The sequence below is a fragment of the Panthera onca genome, chromosome D3 (assembly GCF_046562875.1).
Source record: "Panthera onca isolate mPanOnc1 chromosome D3, mPanOnc1 haplotype 2, whole genome shotgun sequence".
NCBI lineage: Eukaryota > Metazoa > Chordata > Mammalia > Carnivora > Felidae > Panthera > Panthera onca.
In genome coordinates, this window is record NC_138350.1 from 65,439,314 (window position 1) to 65,452,251 (window position 12,938).

The 12,938-nt window shown below is 43.3% G+C and overlaps 1 protein-coding gene across 2 annotated transcripts in view; it reads right to left on the bottom strand.

The window, feature by feature from the left end:
* Positions 1 to 2,400, bottom strand: part of EPG5 (ectopic P-granules 5 autophagy tethering factor) — a 109,996-nt gene extending 107,596 nt beyond the window's left edge. The window contains exon 1 of one of the 2 annotated variants that reach the window (XM_078435283.2): positions 641 to 2,400. In XM_078435283.2, the coding sequence (XP_078291409.1) occupies positions 641 to 703 (63 nt within the window). In that variant the 5' untranslated portion in view covers positions 704 to 2,400. The remainder of the gene's footprint in view (positions 1 to 640) is intronic. The other variant, XM_060613740.3, reaches the window with a different exon arrangement.
* Between the last annotated feature and the right edge of the window lie 10,538 nt (positions 2,401 to 12,938).

A 12,938-nucleotide genomic window follows, 5' to 3' on the forward strand; every position in this document is an offset into this window, starting at 1 on the left:
CAGAAGAAACCCAGAAAATTCAAATCTATCTCTACTGTGTGAGCCCTGCCCTGGTTTCATTTCTGGACATTCATTCCCCATCATAAATGACCAGGATAATGAGAAATAAACAGCAGCAGCACCACGATCACCTTGAATTTCAAAAGTGAAGAGGTCCATCACTATAATCTATTTCTATCTGTCGCTATCCATAAAGCTCTACCAGAGAGTACATGCTACGCGTGGAGGAACGATCCCTTCCCTCTTTGTGCATGAGAGGATTGAAAATGTTCCTAGGTTTAAAGGAGAAAAGAGACAGAGTCAAAAGATGAGGCTGGAAACTGAAAAGCTGCTACATGGCAGGAATCCAGACCTAGGTGAGAAAAAGTCAAGAAGGAAGCAGAAAAGAGCCCACAGAGGTCAGAGGAGGAAAAGGAAAATACGGGCTCCTGACAAAATCCGGCAGGAGAACGTGGAAATGGAATAACTGAACAGGGCCAGTGTCAGTGGGTAAGGGGACCAAATATTGGGAGGTGCGGGCAGTGGCTGCGGAGGGCTCAGGGGATGGTTAGTCCTGGATAGAGAGGCCCAAGAGAGGAAAAAGGGGACAGGCAGGGAGCATCCGCCAGGGTGTTGGAAGGCTAGCGGGGGCGATCCTCACCTTGATTTTTGTCCGGCTGGCCTTGGCCTTGGCCCGGCGCTGGGGCCTTACCGCCTCGGCCATAGACCCTGCGGCGGCGCCGTCGCCGTTTGTTTTTATCAAAACCCTGCGCGTCCCACAACCTGCCCAGTTCCGGCCTCTGGACTTATCACGTGATCAGACATCCACCACTCCCGGAGAAGGGGCGGCACCTCAGGGACGCTACGGGCCGCAACATAGGACAAACCACCCCAGGAGGCTTTTTTTCACTGAAAGATGGTAGATCCGCCCCCTTCCGTCCAGGCTCCACCCCTGGCCCGGCGTGCGGGGCCTCCAGGTCCAACCCGCCCGCGGCTTCCAGAGGGTTGTGTAGCTCCTGGGCCCTGGCCGGTTGATAAGTCGCGTCTGTCTCCCTGGCCCACACCCATTTTGGCCGCGCACACCTCAGGCCCAATGGCTTTAAGGAGTTCGGGGAGGGATGTTTGTCAATCTTGTTTTGACCTGTATTTAAGTCAGTTAGCCTCTGTCTCTGCTTGGCGCTCTTGATGTCCCTTAAGATATGCACCTCAGTTTCCTCTTTTATAAAGGAGAATGATGATGTTTGATGAAGGTTAAATGGGCTAATCGTGAAAGGTACCTGGTAGAGCGACAGACATGTTAGTAAATGGTATTACTAAACAAATTGCCAGGCAGGAAATGGACACCTGATCCAAAAAGGGCAAAGAAGAAATAAGACCCATAAAAGTATTCTTAGTATAGAATGTATGTACCTTGTGTGTACCTTGCTTCATTTTTAAATTCCAGATGTTAATAGCTTGGCCCCATCTCCCTTCCCCAGCTGTTCCATTTCTTTTTTCCAAAGCATTTAGTGCCTCTTAAACTACTATAAAATTTGCTTTCATGTTTATGCCTGTCAGCTCCTCTAGAATGTAAGATCCTAAAGGGCAGAGTTCTTTGTTTTGTTCCCTGTAGTATTCCAAGGGCCTCTACCACACTGGTCAGCATATAGTAGACGCTCAATAAATATTTGATGAATGGAACAAATGAATGTGAGTTGTTTTGTCTGGTGGTGGGGTAAGACAGTTGAGATGGCTTGTACGGGAGGAAAATAAGTCTATTCACCCACTGGTAGCATATCCTAGAATGAAAAATCCTGAAATATGATGTGAGAAATGAAAAGCACTCCAAAGATGGCCACTGCACAGTGACTTGTTTGTGAGCTATTTGATCATATAAAGTACAGTTTCATATCTTTTGATCTCAAATCCTCAACAATAACAAAAAAAGTTATCAAGCTGCTCGGAATGCCCATGCACTTTGTATACCCTGGTGTGTGTGTGTGTGTGTGTGTGTGTGTGTGTGTGTGTGTGTGTATTTATTTATAATGGGTGAGACTTGGAAAATATGAGCAAAATCTTTATACCACCATTACTACCAATTACTTTTGCTGGTATTTCTCCAGGTCTGGAATACCCTTTCTGGTTTCCACCAATTCAAATCCTTTTTGGACTTCAAAGTTCTCTGTGTGTTAGTCACTACTTAGCAAAATGGAACTGACCCTACCTTCACTTCCAGTGATTTACAACTTATTTGGGAAGCACACATGACGTATGGATAAACTGCAATAAATGTATCACAGCCTATGGGGAAAAGGGGGCATATGTTACATTTATAAACTGAATTTGCTATACCTTAGTACCATAAGTAGTTGGTTTGTTGGTCAGTTCAGGCAATAGAAGAAATTAATCTATATTAAATTTAATACTGTAGTTTACAATGTCTGAAGGAATTTAAATCACAAATGAGACTGATTCTTTGACAAAATTTGGTCTATTGAATTTGAGTTGACCAAATGTTAAAGTTCCCCCTTGAAAGTGATTATTAAAATTTATTAGATTTATAAACAGAATTTGAGATTCATAAAGACTTAAGAAAACTAAATTAAAAAGAGAGAGAGAGAAAGAGGGGCGACTGGGTGGATCAGGTAAGTGTCCAACTTCGGCTTAGGTCACGATCTCCAAGTCTGTGAGTTGGAGCTCTGCACCGGGCTCTGTGCAGACAGCTCAGAGCCTGAAGCCTGCTTCGGATTCTGTGTCTCCCTCTCTCTCTGCCCTCCCCCCACTCATGCTCTGTCACTCTCTCTCTCTCAAAAATAAATAAAAAACTTTTTAAAAAATTAAATTTTAAAATGTATATGACAAATAAATTGAACATTAATTTTAAAATAATTAGTTTAAAAGATTCATTTCAAACAAGAAAATAATGGGGGCACCTGGGTGGCTCAATAGGTTAAGTGTCAACTCTTGATTTGGGCTCGGGTCATGATCTCTGGTTCATGAGATGGAACCTGGCGTCAGGCTTGCACAGAGCCTACCTGGGATTCTCTCTCTCCCTCTCTACCTGTGCACTCATGTTCTCTCTCTCTCTCTCTCTCTCTCTCTCAAAAACAAACTTCAAAAACAAAAACAAAAAAACCTACAAAACAATGACAAATGTATTTTCTATATATAAATTCTATCTGCAGAAACTCTAAAATATTTACAGCGAGCACAATAACTGGCCTAACTGAGCAGTGAAGGGTTTGCTATTACCGATCCTTCAGCAGTAATAATCTCCATTTCCTGAGCACTTACTATAAGCCAGGAACTGTTCTGAGGACTCTTCATGTAACCCATTTGATTCTCGTGCAACCCTACAAAATTTTATTTGTTCTCATTTTATAGACAGAGACTAAGGGCCAGAGAAGTTAAATGATTTGTCTAGAGTCCCACAGCTAGGATACGGGAGAGCTGGGATTTGAACCCATGCAACTGTGCAGCATAAACAGACTTTTAAGATAGGTAGCCAGGTTTACTCTCTCTGTATTTGCAATACTCGATACTTACACACTGGGGCCAAGATGAATATCAGAAATATTTTATTTAAAGATACTGAGTTATTCAGAATAGTCACAGCATTGACATGGGCATTGATTTTATTTTTTTTTCTTCCTTCAAAGTTTCTATATAATAGTTTTAAATTATGCTATTCTTAAAATTTTTCACAAACATAGAAGTACAACATAGAAGAACATGTAATAGAAAGTTAACCTGTCTCCCTAGAGTCAATAATTACTAACAGTTCACTATGCATTCTTTCAGACTTTCTACCGATGCACAAATACCCCATTCTTAAATACTCAGTGTCTATGTGTATATTGCCTGTGACCTTTTAATTCATAAATCTTGGAGATATGTGTTTATAAAGAAGATAGCTCTATTTCTCTTTTTTATTTTTTCGAGTGAGAGAGAGCACACAAGTGGGGGAGAGGGGCAGAGGGAGAGAGAGAGAGAGAAAGAAAGAGAGAGAGAGAGAGAGAGAGAGAGAGAGAGTATCTTAAGCAGGCTCCACGCTCAGCACGGAACCCAACATGGGGCTTGATCCCACAACCCTGGGATCATGACCTGAGCCGAAATCAAGAGTCGGACGCTCAACTGACTGAGCCACCCAGACACCCCAATAGCTCTATTTCATTTTTCTCTTAATTAATTTAACATTCCCTTTATATTAAATAAATAACTTTATTTAAACAGACTTCTGGGAGCCATTAATTGTTTACAATTCTTCACTATTAAAAACAATGCTTAGGGGTGCCCATCTGGCTCAGTTGGACTCTTGATCCTGGGGGTTGTAAGTTCAAGTTCCCCACTGAGTGAAGCGATTACTTAAAAAAAAATAAAATCTTTAAAAAATAATTACAAATGACCATACTTGTATATTTTTGTGCATGAATACTTCTATAAGATAGATGCCTAGCTGCAAAATTGCTGATGAAAAACACATTCTCATTTTTTTAAATTTTTTAAGTTTATTATTTTTTAAGTTTATTTATTTTGAGAGAGAGAAAGAGCACATGACTAGGGAAGGGGCAGATCAAGAGGGAGAGAGAGAGAGAGAAAGAGAGAGAGAATCCCAAGCAGGCTCCACACTGATAGCATAGAGCCTGATGTGGGGCTTGAACTCACAAACCGTGAGATCATGAGCTGAGCTGAAACCAAGAGTCAGATGCTTAACTGACTGAGCCACCCAGGTGCCCTGAGACATTCTCATTTTTAATTTTAATAAGTATTTACCAAATTTCCTTCCAATGGGTTATATTAATTTTCATTGCAGCTTTAAGAATTTAAAATAGTCTTCTATCTCGTGAGAAAAATCCCAATTTGAAACAGTTACCAGGCATTCATAAAAGGAGTATAACTCACATAGTATTCCAAAACTTAATAGGAGCATGATTCCTAATTCAGCCAGCGTCTGGAACAGTATTTGCCGTAACAGGGGTTCGATGAATGCTGCTGAACTCAGGAATGAGCCCTGGGTAATCCTTTCTTAAACTCCCCTACAAAAGTAGATTCCAGAGTCTCTGTTGCCATCTGCCGGCAATACCCCACTGACAAAACCTCCCGTGACATGATTTCCGAGAAGGCCGTCTTCTACAGTTAATTACTTCCTCACTCTGTAGGAAGCATTAATGATTTCATCATTCGTGATTACTAAACATACTTTTTAAAAATCACACAGAACTCACGTTACTTCTAAATTTTTTCAGCTTCTTGAGACAATTAGCTGGCAGTGCGAGTACCAAAAATAGCCAGCCTACATTTTTTTTTTTTTTTGAAGGCTTATATAGGTGGAGTCTCCTCTATTGACAGACTTTTTCTCCCACAGGAAGCAAAACATATAAAACTTATCTTTTTTCTACTATTTCCCCTCTCGTAATCTTCCCCACTTAAAAAAATGTTAAATGAATCATGGAAATGATTAGTTATTTGCACCCACAAAGTACCGGATATTGCTGGTGTCCCCCTCATATCTCCCTGGCATTTCTCATTTCTGAGTACACAAAAACCCAAGCTCTAATTATCACATCTTTGTCTCAGAGCTCCCTTTGGCCACATGTATGACAGGCTGAAGGTGCCATGGAAATACTGCATCCCCCTAAACTGAAAGCAGCCCTCAACCAGTGACAGGTGAGAGTTGGCATATAAATACAATTATGGGGTGAATTGTATCCCTCAAAATTTATATTTTGGAGCCTTAAGCCCCCCTCCCCTCCCCCACCCCCCCCACTCCCCCCCCCACCCCCCCACCCCCTACTTGAATGTGACCTTATTTGGAATGCGCCTTTATTTGGAGATAGGATCTTTCAGTAATCAAGTTAAAATGAGGTCATGAGGGTGGGTCCTAATCCAATAAGACGAGTGTCCTTATACAAAGGTGGAAAATGGACACACAAACATGCATAGAGGTAAGACGACCATCTACTGAGCAAGGAGAGAGGCCTAGAACAGCTCCTTCCTACACAGCCTTTAGAAGGAGTCAACTCTGCCAACACCTTGATTTTGGACTTCTCCCCTCCACAACTGTGAGACAACACCGTTCTGTTGTTTAAGCCAGCCAGTGTGCGGTGCCCTATTACAGCAGCTTTAGCAAATACGAATGCTCAGCTCCCTCACATCTGGGGTGGATTAATACTGCGATCTGATCTGTGTTCTGCGCCTCTGCCCAGAGTTCCCCATAAGATTCGGCTCCAGTTGCCCACAGTGATAAGTAACTTTCTTATCAACTTCCTTGATAACCTTGTATTTATTCATTTCTTTCTCTTCCCTTTTTCAGTTCCCATTTCACTACTAGTGTTCTCTGGACACACCTCTTAAATGAACTGCTTGATCTCAAGTCCTGGTCTCCAAGCCCCCTTGAGGAGCCTAGACTAAGACAGTATCAGAAATGGTACTCAGATGTCAGGATGGGACTCTGGAATTAGACGGCTTCCCAGCCATATGGTAACAAGGATCTCACTGCTTACAGAAATAGAACAATCGGTAACCTCCAAGCTGAAGCATCACAATGATTGGAGGCCTCATCTGTGGTGACTTAGGGCAGGACTCAGTAGGACAGTCTTATAGAACATTCCTGACATTTGAGAGATATGGGCCAAATTTAGTTATAAGGACCATAGAGTGGGTTGGTCGTCAACTGCTGTTGGTGTACCAAAGAAGATTACAAGCTCAGATCACTAGGGACTAAGAAAGCCAGAAAGCCTCCATGGTAACATTGACAGAGATGCATTTTGTCAAAGTTATAAAGGAAACATAAACATGAATGTTATTACCATTTTATCCTGAGTTAGATCCCCTGAGTCAGGTACAGGGGGCATTCTGGAACATGTGGGGTACATTGTGGAACATGTGGTACATTCTGGAATAGGGGGGGCAAATCCAGAAGGCCACTACTCAAACAGGCAATGCAGACACCTCCCCCAACTTCCTCTGCTTCACCTATGCCTCTCCTTGCAGCTCATACCCGTGGCCTCAGAGGAGGCTTCCTTCAACCCAGTGGGTGAAGAAGAGCAAAAAAACTCATGCCTGGTTCAAGAATAAATCATCTCTCTATGTTAATTGTTGTTCATCTATATGTGGGCTGCTATGCTACAGCACCACCTGGGATGAAGAGAAGTGCTCCCAGTGGGAAGTGCATCAAGTAACACAGCCGGTCATCAGCCTGATGTGAAGAAGAGAAGGCCAAGGTAACGGCTGGGCAATGGCACATGACTTGACCGATTGACCAAGGAATAGGATCAGAAGACCGAAAACAAAAGAATGGGCAACAAAGTGTGAAATCTTTGTGTCTTACACCAGTGCCCACAAGAAACAACTCATCAAAGGAGGTACAGAGCAACCAAGTGGCAAGGATGACTCACCCAGTGGCATCCAGCGGTCTCTGTCCTTGACCACCCCAGTGCTTCCTCAGTGGACTCCTCAACAGAGTAGCCATGGAAGCAGGGATGAAGACTCTACAGCCCCCCGCCCCACTCACCAGGCCTGCCCTAGTGGCTATTGCTAAATGTCTGATCAATTAGCCCCTGAAGCTGAAGGTGAGCCCTTAATATGTTATCATCCCCCAAGGAGACCAACCAGCCACTTGGCAAGAAGTGATTCATTAAGCTTCTTCTACTATAGAAGAAGCAGAGATTCACCTCTACTGGGATTGATTCCAAGAATACATTATTCTTTTCTACTGGGAGTGCCTTGGCCAACACCACTATCCAAAGGCTGAAAGAGTGTCTCATGTATCATTATGAAATTCCACGTAACATTACCTTAGACTGGTGTTTTTCATTACCCTGTGGAGCCTTTTAAGACATTTTTTCCTTAATTGCCATGCTCATGAAATTCTAATACCATAGATATCCTGCATCTCTGTATATGTGCCATATGTGTGTCTGTGCTTTAAACATAAGAAGAGTAAGAGTTGTTTTGCCCAACAAGAACTGATTTTTGCCCCTTTATGAGAAATTCTGCCCCAACTGAGAATGCATATCTTATAACAAGAGCTTCACTTTACAGTATAGTTGGTACAACAATGGGCAAATGGCCATGGGCTCCACTTTGTCTACTATATACCACATCACCTCGAAACTACTGTCCTGAAAGAATGTTGGAATGGCCTTATAAAGTGTGGCAGCTTGAGAATACCTTGCAGGGTTGGGGTGCTGGTCTTAAAGATGAGGTCATATATGGTGCTTATACGGCTGCAATATGGTAATATATGTTGACTCCACTGGGTGGAAAACAGGCCTGGTAGTGAAGAGGTAAGAGTGGGTAGGTCGCACTGACCCACTTGGGAAATTGGTGCTTCCCATGTGTTTAACTTTAGGCTCTGCTGGACTAGAGCACCTAGCTCTATGTGGTTGCCAAGAGATGCATTAACCGGGGGACATAGAAAGGGTTCCACTAAATGGTGGCTGATGCCTAGTCATCCCAGTAAACCAGCAAGACAAGAAGGGAGTAACTGTCCCAGTAGGAATTGGTGATCATCATGAGGAAAGTAGGGTGGGGGGGAATGTATCTGGAACTCAGGAGTTTCACTGGGGTGCCTCTGGGTATTGCCCTGCCTGTGATAAACACAGCAATTTCAGCAAACAGGGTCTGATAAGAGCCTGACAACCAGGGGCTAAGACCCTTAGGGATGACGATCTGGATTACCCAACCCAGTTGAGCAACCTAGACAAGCAGTAGACTTGCCAAGTGTGAAGGGAATCTAGAATGTGTGGTATTAATTTGCTAGGGCTGCCATATCAAAATACCAGAGACTGGGTGGCTTAAACAATAGAAATTAATTTTCTGGCAGTTCTGGAAGCTGGCAGTCCAAGATGAAGGTGCTGGCAGGGTTGGTTTCCTCTGAGGTCTCTCTCCTCAGCTTGCAGGTGGCTGTCCTCTTGTTTTTCACAAGGTCATCCTTTGGGCCCACTCACCCGTGGTGTCTCTTTCTCTTCTTAGAAAGGCACCAGACTGGATTAGTGCCCCACCCCAGGGATCTCATTTCAACTTAATTCCCTCGTTAAAGGCCCTATCTCCAAACACAGTCACATTCTGCGGTACTAAGGGTTGAGACTTCAACATATAAATTTGGAGGGGGCTGTGGGCAGAATACAATTCACTCCCTAACACGCTGCTAGAGGAAGGAGATGATGAATATCAGTTAGAGACTCAGGACCATCTGTAGCAAGGGACCATAGCTTGTCCTACTAAACGGCCTAGGGTGTGCGTGCGTGCGTGTGTGTGTGTGTGTGTGTGTGTGTGTTGGAAACTGGAACTTGAAGAAATGATGGCGAGCTGGAGTAAAATCCATGTGGGGCACAGCTGGATCTGAGCCATGCAGGGGTCAGACCCTGTCAGGGCACCATCCACCTCCCTTCAGTACTTACCATTTCCTTAAACGTCAGCCCACTTGCAACTGCCAGGAACTGCCTCTCCCAAGGACTCTCTCAGCATTCGGGATCCCACTCTGCTGGCATTTCCACATTTCCAGCAGGCCAGAAATGCCAGGGGTTTAATGCCTCCTGGGGGTGGCCCTCAACCAGTGACTGAAGGGAGCCGGGAATGAATACCACAGCCACATCCTAACTGGTGAGCCATCTGTGAGGTGCGTGTGCCACAGTTTCCTACTAGTCCCCGCCAGACTACAGCTCCAGTGCCTGCAGTGCTGTCTTGATAATACATGTTTATTTTGCCTTCCTCCCTTCCTCCCTTCCCTCCTTCCACCCCCTTTACCTCCCCACTCCCATACTGGTGCTTTCTGGGATCCCTCCCCCCGAAAAAGTACCTGCACTCAAAGCCTTATCTCAGGGGCTGCTTCTGGTGGAATTCAAATGAAGAAGCCTCCAGTCTTAGGGGTAGATCCTATTTACTAAATTCAACATGTATACTTATTTGACTGGCTTCGCTCCCTTTACACTCCCAACTGGTTGTTTCTCGAGGTATGCTCTCTTTCTAGCCGCTAATTCTTTCATACTCACTACAACGTGTCAGGTGCTGGGGATATAGCAGTCATTGAGGTCACCATCTAGGAGAGAAGACAGACTCTGAACAATTAATTTCAAGAGTGAACCACGTACTATCAAGGAAAGAAAGGGAGAGGAGAAGGACCCAGCAGTGGGATCCAAGCTAGTCTGGAGGCGGGAGTGATGCTTCCCCAGGCAAGTGACTTTGTCATGAAGGACCAGTAGGAAGTGATGTGGCAGTTCCCCTCCTAACAGTTTGCTCCACTGCCATCGGACAATAGCAAATGTGACGAGGGTCAAACAGCTTGGAAGAGAGGACGTGGTGGACACAAAAAGGCAAAATAAATCCTAAATCTCCAAGGAACCTTTATTTTACTTCATATCAAACTGACAGAGCAATAAAATAAAGTATTTTCAATTCATAAAACACGTTTACAGCGATTGCACTGACCAAAAGAGAGAAAAGTGAAATCCCTGAGGAATTGTGAACAATAAATAAAATACCTAAAAATTAGAATGTTCCGAGCTTGAAGGAAATGTCCTGAGCCTGCTCAATTTGGGGAAGTCAATGGCCCTTTGCAAACTTCAGTTTCTCAAAAGGATATCCAATTGATGCAAGCTTCCTGTCATGAGGAGAAGCTGCCACTTTCAGTAACACCTTAAAGGGTGGGAAATAATCAATCTTGTTTCAATCAATTTGTGCACAGTTCTGAGAAAGCTACTGCATAGAGCAGGAGAAGAAAATATGTGTTACAAGGCCAACAACATACTGAATAAGTACCAATGCTAGTTTAATTTGTCATTAACTAAAATGTACCATTTTCTCATGGCGTGTGGATATTACACAAAAGGGACATTGTCTCCCTGCCGTCTGTGGGTAACAAGAAAGACTCAAATACCTGCGAAAGGGTAAGACTGACGCTTTAAAAAGTTCTAGGAGCTAGCAAGGGAAAGATTCTCTGTGAAGACCCAGGACTGAGGACTGGCTTTGGAGCTCTCGAATTCTCTTTAGGAATTGAAGTCCAAATACCCTATTGCACTGACTCTAGGATGTACTTCCCCCCGCCTCAGTTTAGCAAATCAAATTTAAATGGGCTTAACCGTTAACTGTCCCAATTTTCACCCCTTTATGAGTAATTCTGCCCCCACTGAGAATGTCAACTCCCTCACCTAACTTGCTCAGTGGTGTGTAAAATAATGGCCATGCTTTATAATCAGCGGCTTCTTAGATTAAATTAAATATGGTGCTCTAGAAGTTCAGGACACACAGGGACTCCCATAAAAATAAATCTGACATTTAAACCCTGGTTATTTTCCCAACTGGAAAGACGCCGGCAAAAAGCATTCGGCGTCTGAAATTTCAACACAAGCACCAATGGCCTGAGGAAGGATCACTCAGAATGGTAACGTGAGGTGAGCTTACACTCCAGTTTGGATTCTGTCCCTAATCAGTAAGGAAATTGATTTCACACTTCTGGGCCCCATTTCCTCATCTGTAAAACGAGAAAGTATAATTAGATGGCCTCCAAGTCTTCCAGCCAAAAAGGAAGGTGATTTGAAATGGTGCACCACCGAGGGCACATGCTGCTGTGAACATTCTACAGCCAAGCTGCCCCCGGAGCCAAAGAAGCCCCTCCAGGTTCATGACTCATACCCCTCTGCAGCCACCTCTGCCCCCCCACAACAAGAGTCAGGGCTCCAAATCCAGAGACCAAGGAGATAACACAATTCACTCACAACGTTAGTAACCGCCTAGGAAAGAATGATTCTTCAGTCTGGGGCAATTTGTAAACTTCTTCTAAGAATTTCAGAACTTAACTAGCCTAAGTTGATCTAAATGTCTACAATAAATTTAAAATACAAAAAAAATTACAGCAAGGTTTCACTTGGAAGTTTCATGACTGACACAGTTTGGCTAAGGATTCTGCTGTTCTGAGTGCCTCCTCCCACGCTGTAGAAGCACCGGCCCGAAAAAGGTTTGTTTTCTGAAAGAAAATAACAAAGAAATTTCATCTGAATGAACCATTCACATCAGCTCCTCACTCCTCCCCTTGCCATATTATTCAATGAGAATAAGTATGCTTAGAAAAAAATAAAAAAGAATAAGTATGCTTGGCCAAAGAGAACACACAGTGAGGAATAAGTGTTTTAAAGTGATGAAAAAATGGACTGTGATGACAACAGCATTGCTTTATGCAAATAATACACATATTTATATTTTTGATACTCAGAAGTTATAATCTGTCCCTAAACACGTCAGAAATAAAAACAAGCATAGCAGCTACATCAACAATGCCAAACAAACCACAAATTCCTACGCCTTCCTATTTAAATTCCTACACATTCCTATTTCATTTCCAAAGGCTCAAACTACTTTAAATGTCATGATACATTGCTCAGCTAAGTTATTAACTAAGATAGACTTCCTTCTGTAAAATTCTCTTCAACTCCGTCAATGATACATGTGTATGTTGAGTCCTGTTCCCCGAGCTTCCACATACTAATGAACCCCATGAAATGACAGAGCTCACGTGTGTTGGCATTAGCATCTTGCACTGAAGCAACGGGTTCTTGAACTCAGAGGAACTAGAGTTGCTGGGTCAAAGGTTACTATTAAGCAACTAGAATGTGTGCTTTATGCATATAAGGGAGGGTGGGAAAGGAGGAGGTTAAAATAAAACTCAAACTCTCGGAGCTGCCAGAGGCCTACCTGCAGCCATCACCTCCATGGTGTTGTTCCAGAGGGCGGATTTCGCCTTGGAGTCCCAAGTCACTGATTCCCCATGTCCCTTTCTACCTCTAATATGGGCCATGCCTCTTTTCATGAGAAAAAGGGAGCCTTATGAAATGAAGAAATGATGACCAGTTGTAGAGACTCCAATTTGTTTGCAGGTCAGAAAGTTATGTACAGTTAGTGGCTGAGGTATTTTAGGTCTTCCATTTCCATTATCTTTCACAGCAAAGTTGCTTAGATATTAAACACATTTATTAAGCAATTTA